Source organism: Ahaetulla prasina, chromosome 3 (genome assembly GCF_028640845.1).
Source record: "Ahaetulla prasina isolate Xishuangbanna chromosome 3, ASM2864084v1, whole genome shotgun sequence".
NCBI lineage: Eukaryota > Metazoa > Chordata > Lepidosauria > Squamata > Colubridae > Ahaetulla > Ahaetulla prasina.
In genome coordinates, this window is record NC_080541.1 from 204,664,167 (window position 1) to 204,688,829 (window position 24,663).

At 41.1% G+C, this 24,663-nt stretch overlaps 1 protein-coding gene across 1 annotated transcript in view; it reads right to left on the reverse strand.

Moving 5' to 3' along the window:
* Positions 1-867: 867 nt before the first annotated feature.
* LOC131195877 (opsin-5-like) overlaps positions 868-24,663 on the reverse strand; it is a 40,700-nt gene continuing 16,904 nt past the window's right edge. Inside the window, exons 4-5 of the mRNA XM_058178168.1 lie at positions 13,698-14,026; positions 868-1,455 (exon numbers count right to left, since the gene is read on the reverse strand). Coding sequence (XP_058034151.1) covers positions 868-1,455; positions 13,698-14,026 — 917 coding nt within the window. The remainder of the gene's footprint in view (positions 1,456-13,697; positions 14,027-24,663) is intronic.

Below are 24,663 nucleotides of genomic sequence, written 5' to 3' on the forward strand. Positions count from 1 at the left end.
GGCGGGGATAAATGGGGAAAATAAAGCATGTAGGAAATTAGATGAGTAATATCTGAGTCAACACACTGGGTTGGTTCCGTGCTGGCATGAATTGACCTTTAAAAATATTATGGGCCAGAGGGAAATCTAGCTAAGGTATTACAGCAAACATCAGCACTGTGACTGTAGGAGCCATAGCAGGGCTCTAGGGGATTCTGGGAGTTGAAGTCCTCCAGGCTTAAAGTTGCCAAGGTTGGAGACCCCTGAGCCATAGAATCCACCTGAATAACAGACGTAAAACTTATCCAAGTCACTATGTAATTTTGTCAGCACATCTGATAAGCAAGTGGCCCTATGTCTCTGAGCTCTTATCAATCTAATTCGATTGAATTAATTTTTTTCGCACTCCAGTTATGTGTGCAATTAATTATTCCTACCTTCAGCATCATCTGCGTGGATTGACTGAAACTGAGCTAGGCAAGTCACTCACAGTACAGTACAGATTGAACAGGTAGGAACCTGCATTTGAGCCGTTTCGCAGTTTGTGATGCTCTGATGTCATAAATGCCAGAAGGGCCTTTATGTTTTGTTTTGTTTTGTTTTGGGGGCTTGGCATTGTTGATTTTTTTTTCTTACGGATGCAAAATTGCTGATACAAAATTACATCTATAAAAAAACGTGTAATTTGCAAAGAACAATTTGGGAACAATGGAATGTAAGGATAACAGATGAATTTTTAGGTAGTTTAAAAAAAAACACGTTTCCCAGCTTTTACCATGTTAACTGGGCATGATGAAAATTATAAATCTGGATAGCTTTAGGTAGTGGAAGGTTGACCTCGATAGAAAGGACCTACCCCTGCCTTTGAACCCTTTCCTCTTACCATGCTTACATGAGATCTCTCACAATGTTTGAAGGCAGAACATCTCCAGCCACATTCATAGTCCCTATTCCAGTCTTTTTCTTGGTCATGAGCACCATGACTTGCACAGTTCGTTTAAAACTTGGCCGGCAAGCTCTTCCATCTCTCAGAATTGCAAGAGGGTTAGTCTTGGAGGCTGTATCAGATTTCTGGGTAAGCCTGTAGCACCGGGGATAATTGCTGAAGCATTCAAAGGTGTCAGAACAATTCCTACAGGATCCACGGTGGTCAGTGAAAGCAGTAGAGAATCTCATGGAAGCCCGGCCATCTGGCGTGTGGAAGGATCGGAGGGTGATGACCCTGGACCGGCTGCAACAGCAGACTGCACACACTGCCTGGAAGAATGAGAGGTCTTTAGAAAGGAACTTCTGGAAGTTGGGCTTGAAGAGCAGATACACCAGAGGGTTGTAGGTGGCCGAGGACTTGGCAAAGACAGCAGACAGGGCAAAGGCTAGGATTGGCACTTTGCTGGCATCGCCAAATGCTGCCCACATAGCAACAATGGCATAGGGGGTCCAAGCAGCCAGAAATCCAATGCACACAGAAACACTGAGCTGGAAAAGAGAGGGAACAACCAAGAGGAAAATCGTAATATGCTCCATGTTTTGCTTCATTTTAAGGTTTGAAAGGGGATTCCTACATTGCAATAAAATAAGAGTGTGGCTTGATTGGTTTGGGTTAATATAATACATAAACCCAGCCAATGATAATTTATTCAGAAAATCATGGTTAAGCAAGCAATGGCTTATTGTAATTTGTGACTCAAGTCTATAACTCAGCCATCCATAACTCAGCCATTCTTAATTTTGATTAAGCTTATACAGTAGAATCTAGTTGAACGTTGAACTTTGTGACATACCAGGGCAGAAGTCTTACAATCTCTGCTGAATATCTTAGGGTCAGAGGTACTACAAATAGGCTTTAGTTTTAAATGAATTTAATTCTCAGGACTTCCTGAAACTATAATATAGAGTGTGTTTATGCACTGAGAGTACTGAGATGTTCCTTAAAAATAGACAATCTTCCTAAATGTCTCTGTTTCCCAGGCTTCTCTAGAACAAAAAGGTGACTTGACCATCAAATATGTTGTACATCAGTGGTGGGATTCAGCTGGTTCTGTCCGGTTCGGGTGAACTGGTAGCGGTGACTGTGGTAGGCTCCACCCACTCACTCGGACATAATGCCGTCCTATTTCGCCACGTTTTGGAGGCTGTGTGCATGTGTGGAAGGTGTGCGCATGAGCAAAGAGCATGCATGGAAGGCCGAGCATGTGTGGAAGGTGGGCGCACTCACATTTGCGAACTGGTAGGGAAGGTAACTGAATCCCACCTCTGTTGTACATCCAACCACATTAGTCTGCTTTAGTCAATTCCAGACAATGGGGAATAATTCTAGTAGCCACACAGCCTTTTCTGTGACAAAAAATGGAAGGTTATCAACTTCAGTCCCTTCCTTCCTTCCTTCCTTCCTCCTTCCCTCCCTCGTTCAGCATGGTGATGTTTATATGGGCATTACCTTTGCAAGGTAATGTATTGAATGCAGTGACGAAATCCAATTTTTTTACTACCAGTTTTATGGGCATGGCTTGGTGGGCATGGCAGGGGAAGGATACTGCAAAACCCCCATTCCCACCCCACTCCTGACGGAAGGATATTGCAAACACTCCATTCCCACCCCACTCAGGGGCCACCGAGAGGTGGTATTTGCTGGTTCTCCAAACTACTCAAAATTTCCACTACCGGTTCTCTGACCTGGTCAGAATTTCTGCTACCGGTACTCCAGAACCTGTCAGAACCTACTGGATTTCACCCCTGCTTCAATGTGAAAAAATTAGCCTCTTGCATTTCCTATGCATGAGATTTTGCTGTTTGTTTCTTTAAAAGATAAGGTAAAATCTCCCTGGAATCAAAACTGACATCTGGGGATTACATAGAGATATCCATATTTTTCTTGGCAACAGTAGAGAAGTGGTTGCTATTGCTTCCTTCCAATGTTTCCAGTTGCTTCTCCTATAAAAGCAGGACTGCATCAGAGCTAAGCAATGTGTTGCAACTGAATAGCATCATCATAGCATCATTCTGTACTCAAGAGATCTAGCCGCCGGAAGATAAATAAGTATCTATCGTACTTCTGGAGAGAAACTATCTACTGCAGCTCAGAATAATATGCTGCTGGTGTGTATATTTAATTAGCCTGTAATTAATGAGTTAATTAATTCAACTGGTGAATTGGTTAGTGCATTCAACCAGACGATAAACAAGCCCTGGAGTTTCTCTTCTCTTTAGATAAGCAGGCTGTGATATGCTGCTGACATACTGCTTGCCGATCAAGAGGGTAAGGTGTGTACACAGTTAAATTAAGTTGTCAAATCATGACAGGCAGCCGGGCAACATGAATGAGCAAATCATCCTGATGTAATCGAACTCTCTCTCTCATTTTATCTTTGCCTGCTGCTGTGCTGGTGCCTGATTCATCACGCCACTTCCGTCTTCCGATGGCATTTTCATGGGGGAAGCAAATTTAAAAAAAAAAAAAATTCCCCCAAATTGAAGATTCTTCCTATGAGGATTCCCAGGGATTCTGGAAGAAGAAACCATTGGCAAGAAAGGGTGGTGGGTGCATTTAGATTGGTAGTAGGGACGTTACTGAAAGTAAATACCCCAACTGTATGACTTAGAATAGCTTTCTAAGCAGATTGACACCCTCTTGTTTTCCTCCATTCACCTCCCTCTTAGGACATTTATGTGCAGCCTTACACTGTAGGTTCTCTTTAGATACCCACCAGAGCAGCATGGATATAACTTTTTGCTCCTGTTGTGGTTTTCTTGATGAAGAACAAGCGCTGTTCATTTCCTTATGCTTTGTATTTCCCAAGATGCTTTGGTGAGCAGCATTAGTTATTCAAGTAGTGTTTGAAGATACACACACACACACACACACACACACACACACACACACACACACTTTTAGCAACCTTCTAATCCCTTGCATTGGGGTAGAATCAAGGCAATTGAATGGAGCTGAACATTTACTGGCTGGATGCCCTTTCTGATGCCTATGCAGAGTTCACAGCAGATATTTTCTCTTTGCTCCTAGAGAGAGAAATATATGCTGCTATGTAGGATTGAACTCACAGCCTCCTGACTGTGAGGTGAAAGCTCCACCTCTAGGCCATCATACCACTTAAAGAGTGATAAATAGCCCTCTTAAATGCTTTGTTTCTTGTTTGCTTGCTGACTTTCGACACCACATTTTCTTTTTGCCATTTGGTCAACATCTCTTCTTAAATCATCAAAATATTCCTTGGATAATTTGAAAGGGCCTATACAATTTTTTCATCAATTTTTAGGCCAAATGATGTCATTGGGGCCAGATTTTGAGTCAAAGATACAGTGTTCAGTTTCATTCAACAGTATAGTCAAAATACACTCAATGTTGAAGAAGTTATATAAGAAAAGAGGCCATTAATTCCACAGTTACACATTATTTAATTTCTTTACTATAGAACATAACTATACATTGAACTGGAACCATATATATTCTTTGACTTATTGTACAACCAAAATTGAGGCTAGAATTTCTATTGCTAAGTAAGTTCTGCTTGATTTCATGACCTTTTTGTCATGGATGTCCCAAAGGTGTTTTTTCAAGAGGCAACTGGACTTTCTGGTTTTTCTTTGAATACATTTCACTTCTCATTCAAGAAGCTTCTTCAGCTCTGATTGGATGGTGGGGAATGGAAGGATTTATACTCCTTAAAAACAGTTGGTAATTTGCATTCTTTTAGCAGGTTGTTAAGGTCACCTGGAGGTTTATCTGTGTCATGAGTGTTGCAAATTGGTGTGGAGCCTTCTTGGAACTGTTGAAAGGACAGTGTTGTAGATTGGAGATAGATTATGTTGCATCCCTCCCCCTCTGTTGAGAAAGGTGTTGTATATTGAATAGGCTTCACTTAGGTCCACCAAACTGGCGGGAAAATACTCAAACCTCATTGGCTAACCTGTCTGCCAGCTCCCTATAAAAGGGCAAGCTGTCAGAGGAGTCGGTTGCTGGGTTGCACCGATCTACTAATAAAGAGCTGTTGTTGATCATAGTCCGGTATGGATGGAGTTGCAATATGAAGGTGGAAGAAGATCATGGAGAATAAATGAAAATTTGTTTAGATATGAGGATAATGTAAATCAATGTAAAAAAACAAATGAAAGAATTTTTTGATTTTAATTTGAATATGGGAACTTCGATAGAAATGGTGTGGGACGCTAGCAAGGCCTTTATGAGAGGAAATTTGATATATATTAATAGTAGACAGAGGAGAAAATTACAAAAACAGCGTAGGGATTTAGAAGAGGAAATTCAGAGGAAACAACAATTACTGGTAAATAATCCACATGATTTAAAAATTAATGAGGCGATAAAAATATTACAGAGTCAATTTAATATGTTAATGGCAGATCAGGTGGCAACCAATGTACAATATGCTAAACATAATACTTTTTGTAATGCCAATAAATCAGGGAGGTGGTTGGCTTATATGTTAAGGAAAAGACAGAAAGCACGTACTATTGAAAGAATTGAATACAAGGGTAAAGTGAGATTTCAACAGGATAAAATTAAAAAAGCTTTCTTGGAATATTATACAAATTTATATGCCAGAGATACAATATTGAATATGGATATTGATAAATATTTGAAAGAATATAAGGTTAAAGGTTTAACTAATGAACAAAGGGAAGAGTTGAATCGGCCTATAACTTCTGAGGAAATTACTTTGGTAATAAAGCAATTAAAAATAGGGAAATCCCCAGGCACAGATGGACTTACAGCAATATATTATAAAAAGTTACAGGATGAGATAGTTGGTCCACTTATGGAGTTATTTAATCAGATACTGATGGGAGGAGGAGTGCCACCATCATGGAGGACTACTTTTATTTACTTGATACCAAAAGAGGATCAGGATTGTACTAAGCCTGGGAATTATAGACCAATTTCACTCTTGAATAATGATTATAAGATTTTTGCGAAAATAATGGCAAATAGGTTAATGGAAATTGTACAACAAAGGATTCATACTGACCAGTCTGGTTTTATAAAAGGGAGACAAATGAGGAATAATGTTAGGCAGATAGTGAATTTATTGGAATATTTGGAAAAGAAAAGTCAGATTCTGGCAGCATTTATATTTTTGGATCGTTTGCATTGGGAATTTTTATTTAAATTAACAGACAAAATGCAATTTGGAAATGGTTTTATACGAATACTTAGGGCAATTTATGGAGAGCAAACAGCTCAGATAATAATTAATGGTAGTTCGACAGATAGTTTTAAAATTGCGAAAGGAACAAGGCAGGGGTGTCCTTTATCACCTTTATTGTTTATTTTGTCTTTGGAACCTTTATTGGATAAGATAAGAGAGTTAAGGGAGATAGAGAGTATTAGAATTAGAACACATGAATACAAAATCAGAGCATTTGCAGATGATTTGGTTGTTATGTTGACTCAGCCTATAAATTCGAGTGTATATTTGTTGGAAGTAATTAATCAATATGGAAGGGTCTCAGGGTTTAAAGTGAATCAAAATAAAACAAAAGTGTTAACCAAAAATATGATTAAGAACCAGAAAGAAAAACTAGAGGAAATAACAGGATTTGAAATTGTAAAAAAGGTTAAATATTTAGGAGTCTTTCTTACTTCATCAAATGTAAAATTGTGTAAGAATAATTATGATGTGTTATGGAAAAAAATTCAGAAGGAAATGAATACTTGGAAAAAATTACAATTATCTTTGTTGGGGAGAATAGCAGCTATAAAAATGAATGTTTTGCCTAAATTCTTGTTCCTGTTTCAGATGATACCAATAATTAAGAAAGACAAAAATTTGGAAGAATGGCAGATTGGAATTAATAAATTTATATGGGAAGGGAAAAAAGCGAGAGTAAAAATGAAAATAATGCAAGATACACGGGAAAGAGGAGGATTAAAAATGCCTAATTTAAAACTGTATTATGAAGCAGTTGTTCTTTTGGTAATAAGTGATTGGTTTAATTTGACGGAGGAAAGGATTTTGAATATAGAAGGTTATGATTTATTATATGGTTGGCATGCATATTTATTGTATGATAAGAAAGTAGATAAAGCTTTTAAGAATCATGTATTGAGAATTTCTCTTCTGCGTGTCTGGAAAAAAATATTATTATAAGTTAAATTATAAAATTCCTTTATGGGCAAGTCCTCAGCATGCAGTAGAGAATATAAATATAGAACAGGAACAAGAAATGATTACTTATAAAGATTTTTATATAATGAGAGGGGAAATTTACAACTAAAATCTTTGGAGACATTAAAAGAAGAAGGGAGGAATTATACTTGGTTTCAATATGGACAGTTAAAGGCTAGATGGAAAGAAGATCAGAAAATTGGTGTTATTCAAAATGAAGAAAATTTGGTTAAACAAATTAGAAATCAAACCCAGGGGCATATAAAGAGATTGTATAATGTGTTGATAGAAATAGATTCTGAAAGAGATTTAATAAAGGATTGTATGATAAAACGGTCACAGAATATTCAGGAACCAATAATGTTGGAAACATGGGGAAAAATTTGGGTTAGAAATGTTAAATTTATGCAAGCGCAGAATTTAAGGGAAAATTTTTATAAGATGTTTTATAGATGGCATTTAGATCCTAAGAAATTATCATGTATGTATCCAGATATGCAAGCGAAATGTTGGAGATGTAATTGTGATGATGCTACATATTTTCATGTATGGTGGACTTGTAAGAAAATTAAGTCTTTCTGGATAAGAATTTGGTGGATTATACAGAATGTTCTGAAGAAGAAGATAAAGTTACTATCACAATTTTTCCTTTTGGGAATAACAACAGACTGTACAGTGATTGAGACTAAATTGATTTTGAACTTAAAAACAGCAGCAAGACTGTTGATTGGACAATATTGAAAGAAAAAAGAATTACCCACAATAGAAGAATGGATATTGAAAGTTTCCAATTTGGCTGAGATGGCTAAAATCTCAGCCTTCTTGAAAGACAGTACTCAAGAAAAATATTTAAATGAATGGAAGAATTGGATTGATTATATTCAAAATAGATATCAGATTAAGAAATTTCAGACTGCCTTTGAATGAAGGACGTTGTTTTTGATTTTTATGGAAAAAGTCAGGTTATGTGAGAGAGAAGGATTATAATTGTGTTAGATTTTAAAAATTTAATGTATGACTGTTTGTTTATTGAACTATACTTTGTATTTGCTCCGGGAAGTCGGGGGGGAGGGGGGTTTTGGAGGGAGGGGGGAAGGAGGGGGAGGGGGGAGGGGAGGGGAAAAATTTAATTGTTGTTGTAAAACTTTTTCAATAAAAAAAAAGAGCTGTTGTTACCGTTGGAACCATGTCCTGTCTCTTCCATCGCCCAATCTAACACTGGCAATGAAGGTGGGATTGGAAGAGCAGTAATCAAAAAGAGCTGAATTAGATCACAGTCCCAACGGAGGAAGGGACCACCAGTGGCATCAACAGACTACAACTGTAGTGACTAAATCGCATCAGCCATCATGATGACCGCTCACATCCCACCAACTCTGTTTAACCCAGTCACGGACAATTGGGACCCATATATGATTAGGTCCGAGTGCTTTATGGAGGCCAACAATCTCCTAGGACTTTCGGACAATAGAAAAAGAACATTTTTTCTCAGCTATTATGGAACCGAGGTTCTTGACACAGCTAAGGCATTCGTTGCACCAGCAGCTGTGCAAATGGTGCCCTAGGCAGAATGCATTGCAAGCATACTATGCTCCAGTACAATACAAGTTCATTCGACAGCGTGAATTCTATAGCAGAGTGCAGGAGGAAAGCAAATCGTTCAACCATTATGTGGCAGCACTGAAAAAGGCTGCGGCCCATTGTGAGTTTAGAGAATTAGAGGATGTATTGCTGGAGCAACTTATCAGTGGAGTGAGGGATATTAGCTTGCAAAGGCGGCTGTTAGCAAAGCCTAACCTCACTCTACAGATAGCGTTCGATGAGGTCAGAGCAACAGAGTCCTCACACAAATCTATGGCAGCTCTACAAAAGGCAGGAAATGTGATGACTTTGTGCCCATCCTCTGCAGTTTACCAAGACAGCGCCAAGCTAATCGAGTCATCATCAGAAGAAAATGACATCTGCCACTTACAATCGCAGAGGGAGAAAAAGAAAATATTCCCAGATGCAGAGGGAAGACAGCCACTGATTGCAGGATGTGGCGGCAAACATCCCAGGGCAGCATGCAGATATAAAGAGAGAGTATGTCAGAGATGAGACCTAAAGGGGCATTTGCAAAGAGTCTGCTGCACTAGCCAGCCCTCCATATTCTGCACATGACAGCAACCCAATGCCACTGCACCAGCTGATAGAAGGAAGCTGGCATCCTGGAAGTCCAGGCACAGAGAGAACCCGCCAGCTGAGGAAAAGGACACATATCAAACCAACATCAGGCAGACAAGATCCTCAAAAGCATAGAAAATACACATTGCCATTCAGATAGCGAACTTGCAATGCAACATGGAAATTGACACAGGGTCATCATTGATGATCGTGTTCTGGGAGACAATCAGGAAGGCTGTGCCTGGCCTCAAGAAGAGAGACTTAAGTCTCCAGAGAATACAACTGAAACCGCATCCCTGTCATGGGGAACAGGGATCTGTTCTGGATCAGATTTAGGGAGTTCTCTGGACCCCTGAAATGAATGGTCGTTGTCGGTGCATTACCAAGCCTGCTTGGCTTCGCTTGGTTTGAGGCTCTGGGACTGGGGGTGACCGGAATCAATGCCGTCTGCCACAATGACGCAGACAACCTCATCCGAGAGTTTGAGGACATGTTCAGCAACGACCTTGCAAGTATAAAGGAACGCCCTTTTCATTCAGCCTAGACCCAAAAATTGCCCCAATTAGGCTCAAATTGCAAAGGGTCCCTCTTGCCCTCAAACCCAAAATCGGTAAAGAATTGGATAAACTAATTGGCCAGGGAGTCCTTGAACCCGTAGATCATGCCTGGTGGGAAACCCCTATTGTCATGCCTATTAAGGCTGACTGATCAGTCTGCATCTGCGCAGACTATAAATGTAACATCAATAAGGCCCTACAACAGAACACCTATCCCGTACCCATCATTCAGCACCTGCTTCATTCATTAGGAAAAGGTAATACATTTGCTAAGATGGATCTGGCACAGGCTTACCAGTAGTTGCCAGTCGATGACAGCACAGCCAAAGCACAGATGATTGTCACACACAGAGGTACGTTCAAGTGTTGCCGGCTACAATTTGGTGTGAGCAGGATTGTTCCAAAGTATAATGGAATGGCTATTACAGGGTAGCACCCTATTTTGACGATGTCCTGGTGTCCGCTGCTAACAAAGCAACACTATTGAACCGCATGAGAGCGGTACTCACTAAATTTACAGAAGCCGGACTTACAGTCAAACACAAGAAATGTCAAATAGGGTGGAATTCCTGGGCTACCTGATCGATGGGTCCGGGATACACCCCACTAAAAGCAAAGTCTCAGCAATTAAGATGCATCCACTCCCAAAACTAAAAAAGAATCGCAAGCATTCCTGGGATTGCTTAATTTTTATAGCATGTTTCTGGCACAGAAGGCAACTGCAGCAGAATCTTTGCACCAGCTGCTAGGAAAAAAGGCTTCCTGGATCTGGGGTTGCACTGAATCTGCCACATTTGAAGCAGTAAAAAGACTTTTGTCATCTGACAGTGTGCTAGTCCACTATAGCGAGACATTACCATTGGTGCTAAGGTGTGATGCCTCCCCATTTGGGGTCGGGGATATCCTTAGCCACCATCTGCCTAATGGCAGTGAGGCACCCATTCCCTATTACTCTAGGACCCTGTCCTCTGCTGAGCGAAACTACAGCCGGCTGGACAGGGAAGCACTGGCTGCAGTCATTGGGGTCTAGAGGATCCACAACTACCTGTACGGGAGAGACTTTGTGTTTGTCACCAATCATAAACTCCTTCTGAGTTTATTGGCCGAAGACCACCTCACACCAATGATCTTGTCCCCCAGAATGACCACGTGGACTATTTTTCTGGCAGCTTACAGCTACTTGCTGATTCACTGGTCTGGACAGTCCCTAGTTCACATGCTCTCAGCCGCTGCCTGCTGCTTACCTGGTTGAAGGCCCTGCCCCCATTTGCCTGGTTCTCCTTATTGAGGACATTGCCACTGGAGCAATTACTGTAGCTGAAATTGCAAGATACTCGGCTAAAGATAAAGACTTAATGCAAATAATGAACTATGTATGGCAAGGGTGGCTGGCCAGTACTTCAGGGTACTGTGTAACCATATTATATACCCCGAAATGAATTATCTGTGTTGAAAGGTTATCTGTTGTTGGGGGAGAGGGTTGTCATACCCCCTAGATTAAGATGTGCTGTGCTGGAAGTGTTACATGTGGGACATCCTGGAATAGTCAGGAGCTCCCTGGCTCGGAGCTACATCTGGTGGCCAAATATGGACTAGGAAATAGCGGAATGGGTCGCCACCTGCTCACCATGTCAGGAATCCAGACCGCCCCCCCTCTACCCTGGCAAGGGAATGGGAAACCCCTAATGCACCATGGTCCTGGGTGCATATTGACTTTGTGGGACCAGTAAAGGCACAAACCTTCCTAATTGTGGTTGATGCATTTTCTAAGTGGCTGGAGATATTCCTGATGTCTACAACCATGGCCGAAGCAGTCATCCGGGTGCTCTGGAGACTGTTCACCATGCATGGCCTCCCCAATGTTTTGGTATCAGACAATGGGCCCCAATTTATGGCCAACCAATTTGAACTCTTTCTGCAGAGCATGGTATCAGATATCCCCTCGTTTCCCCCTTTCATCCGGTCAGTAATGGGCAGGCTGAACAGATGGTAAGATCCACAAAAGAGGCATTGTCCAGAATGGGTCCAGGGGATTGGCAAGCACGAATCAATAAATTTCTCTTAGTGCAAATTATAACCCCAAATGCAACAACTAATAGGAGCCCTTCGGAACTCCTCATGGGAAGGAGAATACATTCACAATTAGACCAATTGCACCTAAACTATGTAACTGAAAGACCTCCTGATTCAACGGGGAAAATCCAGTCATTTAACACTGGGGCCCCAGTATACACCCGAAACTATGCCAGAGGTGCCATCTGGATTCCAGACATTGAAATATCTGGCCTTTGCTCGTACAAGGTCGAGCTAGAGGGCAGTAGATTGTGGTGATGAAAGCTCACAGTTGCGACCACCAGAAATAGTTCAATCTGACAAGAGGCTGAAACTAGCCAACAAAATAAACAAATGTCTAACAATGACTCAAATCTGATTGTACAGCGGGAACACCCACCTGAGGAACCGAGACTCCAGTGTAGACTTCCAGAGGGGTTGGGCCTAGAGACTCCACCTCACGATGGAATCCCAAAGATTCCATTGGCAAGTACTGCACCAACAACAAATCTAACTGCTCAGGCCGACACCCAGGAACCAACTGAGCTGCGCAGGTCATCTAGGGCTTGACAAAGCCCCGTCTACCTACGTGACTACGTTGTAAATGTATTTTTTGATTGGACTATGTTTTGTCCAGGAGGGGAGGGGTGTTGCATATTGAATAGGAGGAAGCATAGGCTTCACTCAAGTCCGCCAAACCGGCGGGAAAATATTCAAACCTCATTGGCTAACTTCTCTGACAGCTCTCTATAAAAGGGCAAGCTGTCGGATGAGCTGGTTGCTGGGTTGCATTGATCTAATAAAGAGCTGCTGTTACTGTTGGAACCATGTCCTGTCTCTTCCGTTGCCCGATCTAACAAGAGGTCTGTTCAGTTTTGACACTAGATGGCCTCTTTAGCCCCTCTAAAGAGGCCATCTATGTCAAAATTGAATAGCACAACACAGATAAACCTCCAGGTGACCTTAATGACCTGCTAAAAGAGTGCAAATTACCAGCTGTTTGCAAGGAGTATAAATCCTCCCATTCCCCACCGTTCAGTCAGAGCTGAAGAAGCTTCTTGAATGAGAAGTGAGAATCTTCAAAGAAAAACCAGAAAGCCCATAGGCCTCTTGAAAAAGCACCTTAGGGACAACCATGACTGAGGATCTCCATAGATTTTTGTCATGGATGTTAAGTGAATCACTGTAGTTATTAAGAAAGCTGACTTCCCCTATTGATTGCTCTTGTCAGAAGCCAGCTGGGAAGATTGCAAATGGTGATCACCTGACTTCAGAATGGTGGAACCATCATAAATATATTATGGGATTGTGGGAATGCTGCAATGGTTGTCAGTCACTTTTTTCAAGGCTGTTGTAATTTCTAATGGCCGCTAAATCAATGGTTGTAAGTATACATATCTTGAACCCTGCATAACAAATCCATAATAACCCAAACTGAAAAAAGGCGTAAGCAAACCTAGATATCTATTGGAGGGAAATGATTTTTGCAAATGATGTGAATTATGTATTTTGCATCTGTTACAGATGCATAATTTTTGAAGATACAGATTAGCTATAGAAGCCTAGAGCCTGAGTTGGAACTGAGAGACTGGCTTTCCACCTTAACACAATTCTTTCCCCCATTTGATGCTTATATAGCATCCTTCAGTTGGTGGTTTTTGTCAGTAAATTGAGATACCATTTGGGATTATTTTCCTTCTTGCAGGAAAACATCCCAGAATACAAAACCTAAAATTAAGAGATTTTCTAATGAAACTGCCTCCATATGAGTATCAGAAACCTATCCACATCATGCTTCAATCCTTACCTTGACAATTAGGCTGTGGACACTGTTAGGTTTTCTCTGGGGTGACATGTGCTGTTTCACTGCTCTTCTGGACACTTTCACTGTCCAAAGGATGAGTGAGTAGGAGATGATTATCAGGATGCATGGAATGATGTAACAGAAGACAAAGAGGGCCATGATGTAGAATTTGGCTTCTCTGGTTGAGGCTTTCCATTTGATGCAGCAAGCTGTCCCGTAGGGTTCTGGCCCATAACTGCCCCAGTCAGCCAGAGGAGCCGCTGCGAAGATGAATGCATAAATCCAGACACACGCTAGCAAGACCCCAGCATATGGCGGAGAAAATTTATTACCTAAAGAAAGAGAAGGAAGGAGACGGATCAGAGCTTTTTCCAATAAGGCAATCTGTTTATTCTTTTAAAGGATTCTTTGCCTGAAATGGACGCAAGAAAACAGACAGGGCAGCATAATCAAAGCTAACAGTTTAAAACAGAGCTGCCAAATTCAAGGCCCAGGGGCCAGATCTGGCCCACCAGATTGCTCTGGAAATAGCAATGGACCAGCCTGCTGAGCCTCTGCCAGTGAAAATGGAGCTCAGGAGGGCTGCACACAGCCCTCCCAAGCTCTGTTTCTGCTGGCAGAGAGTTGCAGGAGGCAATTGCAGCCAAATACAGAGCTTGCGAGGCAGGGGTGAAATTACTTACCTTCCTTACTGGCTCGGGAGTGGGTGTATGTGCGTCACATGCACGCACAGACCTTCTGCGTATGCTCAGAAGGTAAAAAAATACATTACTTCCTGGTTAAAACCAGGAACTAATGAGACCCGGGCGGATGGGTGGAGCTTTGCTCCGCCATCGCTACCGGATCACCAAACTACCAGCCACAATCGCTACCAGATCACATGATCCGGGCCAATCCAGTATCATTTCATCCCTGTTGCGAGGGCCATGGGCAGCACTCCCAAGCTCTGTTTTTGCTGGCAGAAGTTGCAGGAAGCAATCCCAGCAAAAAATGGAGCTCTGGAGCCTGTTTTCACTAGCAGAGCGCTTGGGCCTCCACAGGCGCTCCCGACATGAGTGACGTTGAGCAGGTCACATCCACCCTGGCCACGACCACCCTGGCCCCCCAAGGTCAAACAAACTCTGATGCGGCCCTCAATGAAATCGAATTTGACACCTCTGGTCTAAAATATAAATGAAATACGTTGATTTTTACATTTTAGCTCAGTGAGAATTTGCGAAGTCACATTTTCTACAGTACTGACTGAAATGTCTTGGGATGGAAGCACTGATAGTCCACTACACTTATGACAATTATAAAACAGTTTTATGATGTTTTTCTTGGTGATTGTTCAATGAACGTGATGTCATAAAGCAAATGTGGCTGTTGTAAAGAGGATGCAATGGTTAAGTGAACCAATGGATCCAATTTTGCTGAAAATTGGAAGTGCTGCTTTTTGGCATAGCCATTGTAAAACACAGTAATGTGACTGTGGGACTTTGCAAATAGCCGTAAATGCAGGTATTGCCAAGCACCTGAAGTTTGGTCACATGACCATGGAGGGAACCATTGGAATGTTGAATCTGGGTTGTAAGTCCCTTTTTTCAGAACAGTGGTAACTCTGAATAGTTGATAAATGTCTGGTTGTAAGTTGAGGACTATTTATACAAGGTCTTCTAATAGAAATAACATGGGAATCTATCTTCTATCAACCATAAGCCATGGATGTCTGCAGGATGTAGTCATAAAAGTTGAGATGGCAGCAGTGATGATGCAATCAAAACTTTACTCATTTTCTGTGTGCGTCACTTGGATAAGACCATCAGAGCTACTTCATTGATTTTGGGAACTGTTCCCTAGTGATACCCCTGTCATAAGCTATTTATTTCTATACTAATTCTGTCTAGAAATATCAGAGAGAAAACCTGGATCTATTTGTAAATACAGCTTATGTTTTACCTCTAAGCAAGTGATGGCTAATCTTTTTGTCAGAGCATAGAAAAACTCAAAAGAAGTAGTGCAGGATTGGACGATGCGGAGAGACCTGGCCCATAGAACGGCCAAGTCAGACACAACTGAATGGATAAAATCATTATTAAATTGTACATGTTGTTCTGGACTTGGAAAGCATGTTTATAATTTGGAATACATGACAGATTGGGGAAAAGTATCTAGTGAGAAAGAATCAACCCTGTCATCAGAGCCAAAACCATGTGATTGGAATAAAACCGGGGGTGGGGGGTGGGGGGGGGAGATAGGCTTTGACTGCAAGTTTTTGAGTATTGTTTTTACATTTTTGAACCCCATCCCTGAAGGGGAGGATTGCTGTTGACTTATCTTATTAGAAGCTATTTCAGCCTTTACAATAACAACCAGTGTCATTATTTAGAGTAACTATGATTATTCTCAGTTTTTGTTTCCCAGATAATTTGATCTCAGGGAACAAGTAATATACCAAGGGACAAGATTCAGCTTTTTAGGTTCTGAGATTTACATGGTGCCTGAATGACCCTTTTTTCAAAGAACTGCTGGAGATTATTTTTAAAAACACTATTTGCATGCACGGTTGTCCCTCTGCTTTCTTTCAAAAAGCTGTAGCAACTACTCTGACGAATGGCCCTTAAACATGAAATTGCACATTTGTGTGGACATATCAAGCTGCACTGGCCAGTATTTTCAGAAGCCCTTTTGACACATTATCTGTAATGTCTGGTTTGATCAAAAGATTTGGATTTGAGAACTGTATTCTTTCTGTATATAAAAATAACTTCCGTTTACTTCAAGGTGAGTGATTTTGTGGGCACATCAGTGCCTGCTTTATAAAGCCAAGCGTATATCATATTGATGGAGATTTATCTAATACAATAGAATGTTAGCATTATTCATTCTGTCCTGTTTTAGACTTGCTAGCCAGAAATAAAGAAGTTGTTTGGAATCAATTTGGGATAAGCAGGTGGAACCATAGTTTGTATATCAGAAACACCAAAGATTCTTGGACAGCCTAATACCTACATTACAATATTTATTTTATTTATTTATTTATTTAATCGTATTTATATACCGCCCTATCTCCCAAGGGACTCAGGGCGGTTTACAGGCACTAAAAACAGATAAATAGAATATAAATACAATATAAAACATTTAAAAAACTTATTCTAAAGCCCGTCCAATTAAAAATAGAAATAAAACCCAATTTAAAACCCAAAATTTAAAATCTAGCTCAGTCCTGCACAATTAAATAAGTATGTTTTAAGCCCATGGAAGGCCCGAAGGTCCGAAAGCTGACGAAGTCCGGGGGGTAGATCGTTCCAGAGGGTGGGAGCCCCCACAGAGAAGGCCCTACCCCTGGGCGTCGCCAGACGACATTGCCTCGCTGACGGCACCCTGAGGAGACCCTCTCTGTGAGAGCGCACGGGACGGTGGGCGGTATTCGGTCGCAGTAGGCGGTCCCAGAATAACCCGCCCAATGCCATGGAGCGCTTTAAAGGTGGTCACCAAAACCTTGAAGCGCACCGGAAGGCCACAGGAAGCCAGTGCAGTCTGCGCAGGATAGGTGTCATATGGGAGCCACGAGGGCTCCATCTATCACCCGCAGCTGCATTCTGACTAACTGTAGCCTCCGGATGCCCCTCAAGGGGAGCCCCATGTAGAGAGCATTGCAGTAATCCAGGCGAGACGTCACGAGTGCGTGAGTAACCGTGGATAGGGCATCCCGGTCCAGAAAGGGGCGCAATTGGCGTACCAGGCGAACCTGGTAGAACGCTCTCCTGGAGACGGCCGTCAAATGCTCTTCTAGAGACAGCCGTTCATCCAGGAGGACGCCTAAGTTGCGGACCCTCTCCATCGGGGCCAATGACTCGCCACCGATGTTCAGCCGCGGATTTAGCTGACTGTACCGGGATGCCGGCATCCACAGCCACTCTGTCTTGGCGGGATTGAGCTTGAGCCTGTTTCTCCCCATCCAGACCCGTACGGCCTCCAGACACCGGGACAGCACTTCGATAGCTAGAATAGAATTTTTTATTGGCCAAGTGTGATTGGACACACAAGGAATTTGTCTTGGTGCATATGCTCTCAGTGTACATAAAAGAAAAGATAACTTCATCAAGGTACAACACTTACAACACTTAATGATAGTCATAGGCTACAAATAAGCCATCAGGAAACAATAGTACAAGATTTGTGTTATGGACTAACTCCAGTTAAGCAACAACCATTTTGTCTATGGAGATTCTCAATCGTCCAGTTGTCTCAAAGATGCTTTTCAAAAGGCAACTGGACTTGCTCAGTTTTTTCCTTGAAAATGTTTTGTTTCTCATCCAAGAAGCTTCTTCAGTTCATGTCCAGTTCATATATGACTTGATTGATTAATTTGATAAGTAAATTAACTCCTTGTTTAACATAAAATACTGAATCATAAAGTCACCAAATAAGGGGTCACAAAATACATTTAACAAACTAGTTGAAATTAACCTACAGTATCTTAATCAATTGAACAAATGAACTTCTGAGCAAATTTAATTAATAAATACCTTTGTATTCTCAGAATCAATACCTGCTTGTTAAATTTCTAGCATTCTCCTTCTTGTCTTAATGGATACCTATGCATCTTTAAAATGGTATATTGGGGTTGTAACTATATTTAGGACTAATATTCACACTTGTAAAGCCTTAATTCAACCATCACATTGGAAAAAAGATATATCATTTTCAGCAGTGTTCCTCAATTTGGTGCTTTCCAGATGATTGGTCTACAACTCCACCCACTGATTAAGTGCCATTAAGTCAGTGTCAACTCTTAGTGATCATATGGATAGATTCTCCCCAAAATGATCTGTCCTCAGGAGGGCCTTGTAGATCTCTTAATGATGCATTGATTGCTGTTGTAATTGAATCCATCCACATTGATGCTAGTTTCTTCTTCTTTTCTTTAGCTTCTCCAAGAATTATGGATTTTTTAAGGGATTTTTAGGTGATATATCCAAAATATTACAGTTGGAGCCACATCAATAGTGCTTTCCAGGAGAATTCTGGCTTCATTTGTTCAATGATTCATTAGTTTGTTTTCCTGGCTATCCAGGGTAAATGGCTTCTCCAGCATCAAAGTTCAACTGTGTCCTGTTTCTTCAAAGTCTACAGTAGGTCTTGCATTCATAGAATGTCACAGAAAAAACTATTGATGAATAATTCTATTCTTTGTTGGTACAGATCCATCATTCCAAGGCTTTCATTGAAATCCTATCAGGTGCTAGTCTGAGAGATATTTCTTGACTTTGCTGTTGATGATCAATCCTAAAAAGCAAAGCTATCCACCACCTCAATGTCTGTTGTCAGTTCTTACGATGGTTGATGTATCTATTGTCATTTCTTTAGCCTTCTTTACATTTAATCGTAGTTCTCTCCCCCCCTCCCTACTCTTTGATTTTCATTACTAGCCTTGAAGATTATCTACATTCTCAGCAATCAGACTGGTGTTATCAGCATAGCACAGATTATTGATGTTTCTTCCTCCAGTTTTAAATCCATGCTCATCTTCTTCCAATCCAGCTTTTCTAGTATATGTTTTGCATATAAATTATATAAATAGGCAGGGAGTATGCAGACTTTCTGTTATTCCTTTGCCAGTTTGGAACACTTTTCACCTTGTTTCACAACTCCCTTAGTTATCTTCACTGTATTCATACATCAGAAGAGTGCAAGATTAGAAGGATGATCTATAGGCATGCTAGAAATTGGCCCCATGTTGGATATACACAAACTAGGATTTCTGGCTGGTTACAGAACATAACTTCTGGGGGGTTTGAGGAGCAAATCTTTCCTTTCATTCCTTTGTAGCCTTTCCTTTTTAAGTACAAAATAAGCAGAATTACTTATTGTTCTACATTGTTTCTTCAAACAGGCAATAGATATAGATTGTGTTGTGGCAGGGATGGTTGGTGGCACCTCAAAACAATGGCTGTAGGTTGCAGCCATTCATTGAAGGTAATTGACTAAAAAACTCATCAGCACTTTTTCATGCTGCTGTTGATAAAAATAGGCTCACCAACATGATTGCCAATGTCTGATGACGGATATGGCATAAGAAGAAGAAGAAGGAGAAGAATTGACAATAATCTACCATGTTGGTCAAGTGCAGGGGTGGGCTGCTGGGGGTTCGCATAGGTTGGGGAGAACCTCTAGCTAAGATTCTGTGCAATTTGGAGAACTCCCAAATCCCACTCTTGGCTGGCGAAAAACGGGCCTACTGGAAGTTTGGGAAGGGCCTCCGGAGCCTGGGGAGGCCATTTTCACCCTTCTGGAGGCTCAAGAAAAGCCTCTGGAGCCCGGGGAGAGAAAAAAGTGTCCCCCTGCTGTGGTGCAGGAGGCTGATTAGGCCATGTCCACCAGGGCCACGCCCATCCAGCAACCGGGCAGAGAACCCCTTGCTAAAATTTTTGAAGCCCACTCCTGGTCAAGTGCACATTAGCAGATAGATGCTTTGACTCATTGACTCTCACTTATGTGTTTGTGTATGAGATAAACCTATGGAGAAAGGTAGATTAGCTCCACCATGATGTTTGTGCATTCAGTGGATATCAGAACTAGTCCCCATAAAGTTATATGCACCAACACTCTTTATACTAACAGCTGCTTTCTGGACAGGCTCATGTTGGCATGAAGAACTTACATTGGAGAGCTTTCCCTTCATATGCATGCAAATGGTCAGGCAATTAGTCATCTCTCTCTCTCTCTCTCTCTCTCTCCTTACTGCCAACAACCTCCCCCCCAAAAAAGCAATACTCTTTTTTGCTTGTAATTAAGAACAGTCTACAGTGTGGCAGAATTAATCAAGTATAAATCCCAGGCTGAAACAGTTCGAGGACAAGAAGCAAAAATAAATGTTCAAAGTAGTTAAGGAACTGATTGAAATTATGAAGCAATATCAGCTGCATCGTTTAATTTTTCAAGAAAAAAAGGTTATCATTTTCCAGTTGAAAAACTACTCCTAGATTATATTTGTAATTGGTAAATCTCTCTTTAAAAAAAGGTATGTGTAGAAGAGAACTCTATTTAAAAATGTTGTGCTTGTTAATGACCACCAAAGTAATTCATTTATATTTAAAAATGTAAAATGTGGCAAAAAAAAAAAAGCAGAGGCTTTGTATGATATCAAAAATCAAACTCCTGTAAATTGAAATTTGTTTCCTCAGAGTCCTTTCTACCCTTTTCATCTCCTCCTTAAATCTTAAACACTTTGATTCCTTAAAGACTTTAAAAACTCCAACTCTCCCTCCCTATCCGCTGTTGGAGTCTTCACACATACATAGGAATAATATTTCTTTGAAACTAAGCAATTTGAGATATGCTGACTTTACTCACTGCCTCATGGGGACCAGCTAATGTGCACTAGAGGAAAGATAAGCTATTGAGGCCACAAAATTATTTCACGGTACTTAGAAGACAAGCCAAAACTGCACAAGGGAGAGAGGCTAGTTGGTGGCTGATGGTTAATAGCTAAAATTAATCTTCAGCTCTTTCCTCTATTTTTTTCAGTCAACTTTGTAATTTGGAAGAATGGGCCTTTAAGTGCCGTCTTGACTGTGTAAATGAAGTTCCTCATGATAGATTTTCAAAAAGAAAGGAAGATGTATACTATTATAAATAGTGACATAATAGCAATATAGTATATTTGTTATGCAAGCATTTCTCTATTTTTCACTTGTTAGAAAGCTAATTTTGGAGTTAGCTGTAGGAATTAGGCTTATTTGCCTACATTTGGTTTCACCTTCCCCCCCTCCCCAATGTTTCCTAAACCTTTGATAGTGACTGGGCTGGATCATTTTTACTGAGGTCTGTGCAGGATTTTCCAGTTGGCTTAGATTAAGGGAAGGCTGGTCTACAATAATAAAAGGATGAGTGGTTGGAGAGAAGGAAAGAGAGGTGCTTCTGCTTCAGCATATTTACTTTAAAATCTGTGTGCCAACTTATAATTTTTCCTTTTGATCTTATCAAATCAATCACCAGGAACGCCAAAGTGCAGTTGACATAAATCAACATCCTCAAGTCATATTGGAATCCCATGCAATTTTCTTGACAAGGATTTGGAAGTGGTTCATTACTGACTTCTCCCAGGATGCTCTCCAATGCTTGAAGTCTGATATTTCTTGCTGATCTCCCACTAAGGAATAATCAGATCCAGCCATGTTAAGAACTGGAGTATTAAAGGGAAACAGAATAACAGTGTTGGAAAGGCACCCTGGAATCTGTAATCCAAATTATTCAACCCCCTCCTCAGGGAGGAGATCCTATACAATTCTGGACAAATGGCTGTCCAATCTCTTCTCTAAAACATCCAGTGATAGAGTACACACAACTTCTCAAGATAAGCTGTTCCACTTGTTAATTATTCTCACTGTTAGGAAGTTTCTTCTTAGTTCTAGGTTGCTTCTCTCCTTGGTTAGTTTCCATCCATTGCTTCTTGTCCTGCCTTTAGGTGCTTTAGAGAATAGTTGACACTCTATTCTAGGATAGAGATGGTTTATATGTAGCCATGATTTACCATATTTTTTGGGGTATAAGATGAACCTTTTTCCCCAAAAAAAGAGGGTGAAAATCTGGGTGCATCTTATACTCCGAATGTAGCCCTGCACACCTTCTCAAATGGAAATTTCAGAGGCTGAAAAAAGCATCAGAAATAGAGCTTCAGAAAAAAAACCCCAAACAGAGCTTCAGAAAAGAAGCTCCCAAACAGAGCTTCAGGCTTTTTTCCTGAAGCTCTGTTTCAGAGGCTTTCAGAGGCAGAAAAAAATGCAAAAAAAAAAAAAAAAGGCAAGGCACAGAGCTCACAACCAAGGAACCTGTTGCTAAAATTCACCTCTGGGAACAGCTGATTGGGGCTATTCCGGGAGGCCAATCCACCTGCCAATCCGCTTTTTTCTTATCTTCTTCCCCAAAAACTAAGGTGCGTCTTATACTCCGGTGCATCTTATACTCCGAAAAATATGGTATTTAACTATGATCTATTCAATGAACACCTGCTAGGTTTTTTTCTTTCACATGTGCCCACTTTTTTGATCCTTCAATATCTTTTATCCAGCAAAGTTTTAAACACTTTATTTAACACAAGCAAGGACTACAGAAATACAAGATTCATCACATTTAGATTATTTAATTTGTGTTTATAGAAAACACTGGGTCAGTTATCCTGTTTTTGACTGGGAGAGGGCAACTGACCAAAGCAGCATTGTGCTGCAAATTCCATTACTTTTGTAAATGGATTGCCATATCACATACACAAAAAGGGCAGAACTTTGGTTGTACTGGAAAAATGCTGCTTTTGGCATTTTATCCATCTCTCTGCATTTTTTGTATATGGAACATACCATTGATGGAAAGACTCTGTTCCTGCAGCTCAGAAGAGGTGGAGACTGTGGGTCACATGCTCCTTAGATGTTCCTTTTATATGGAGGTTAGGAAAAATCATATCCTGCCAATAACTTCTGACACTACCTATCTTCAGTGCCTGCTTAAGGATGAACTGTCCATAACTACAGCGCAGGTGGCCAGATTCTGTGCAGATGCACTGGGGATTTGTTGCAAATACGTGTCTTCTCCACCATAACGTTGTATATAACAATTGTGGCTAACCCTTTGTGCAGCTTAGTCATTTTCCTTTTAGCATTGAACCCACAATGGGCCCCACAGTTTAGGAATTGCAATTATCCTATAGTCAGATCATGTATAATTGACAGACTGGATTTTATTATAGATGTTATTTATTATTTTATATTAGAATTTTTAATTGTATACACTGAGTATTTGTATATAATTGTAGATACTGAGTGTTTTTATTTGTTCTGGTCTCTGGTCTAGGACTGTTATAAATGGATTGAAAGTATATAGAACTTTTTCTATTTTGTGATGATTTGTACAAAGGCACATCATCTCTTCAGTTTAAACTCAGTCAACAGAACATGTTCTGATTCAATCAGGTTTTCCATTCCTGTTACAAATGTATCCAAAATATATTGATGCACTTTAATGAGAATAAATAAATCTTGTATTACACGTAGCATAGAATGGATGCCAGCTGACACAGGGATCTGTTGACTAAAGTCTGATGCTGCTCATTCCAACTTGATTTGGAAGAAATGTTTTGGACACAATTCCCAGAATTTAACTGCAAATTAAGCCAGTTTCCTCTATCTGGGTTATATTTTTCTTTCAATCCATTTATTCCAAAGATTATATATGTTACTTAGTTTGTCTACCTAAAGAACGTGTGCATTAAGTCTTGCCAAAGGAATCCAGTACATTTTGAATTTTTTTCCTTCCCTCTCAGTGATTGGTAGGCTTTCTGGTTGGTGAATAATGTGAGAAGAGCTATGTTGATGAAAGCTTCTACATGGGCCAATTTTTCCACTGAATTGCTGTCCACAGAAAATAGCACTGACTGACCTTTGCAAGGGAATTCTTTTAAGTCCTGGATGAACGGCTGTCTTTTGAAGATCATTTGACGGCCGTCTCCAGGAGAGCTTTCCACCAGGTTCGCCTGGTGTGCCAGTTGCGCCCCTTTCTAGACCGGGATGCCTTATGCACGGTCACTCACGCCCTCGTGACGTCTCGTCTGGATTACTGCAACTCTCTCTACATGGGGCTCCCCTTGAGGGGCATCCGGAGACTTCAGTTAGTCCAGAACGCGGCTGTGCGGGTGATAGAGGGAGCCCCTCGTGGCTCCCGCGTGACACCTATCCTGCGCAGACTGCACTGGCTACCTGTGGCCTTCCAGGTGCGCTTCAAGGTTTTGGTAACAATCTTTAAAGTGCTCCATGGCATAGGGCCGGGCTATTTACGGGACCGCCTACTGCTACCGAATACCTCTCACCGACCCGTGCGCTCTCACAGAGAGGGACTCCTCAGGGTGCCGTCAGCTAGGCAGTGCCGTCTGGCGACACCCAGGGGAAGGGCCTTCTCTGTGGGGGCTCCCACCCTCTGGAACGAACTCCCTCCA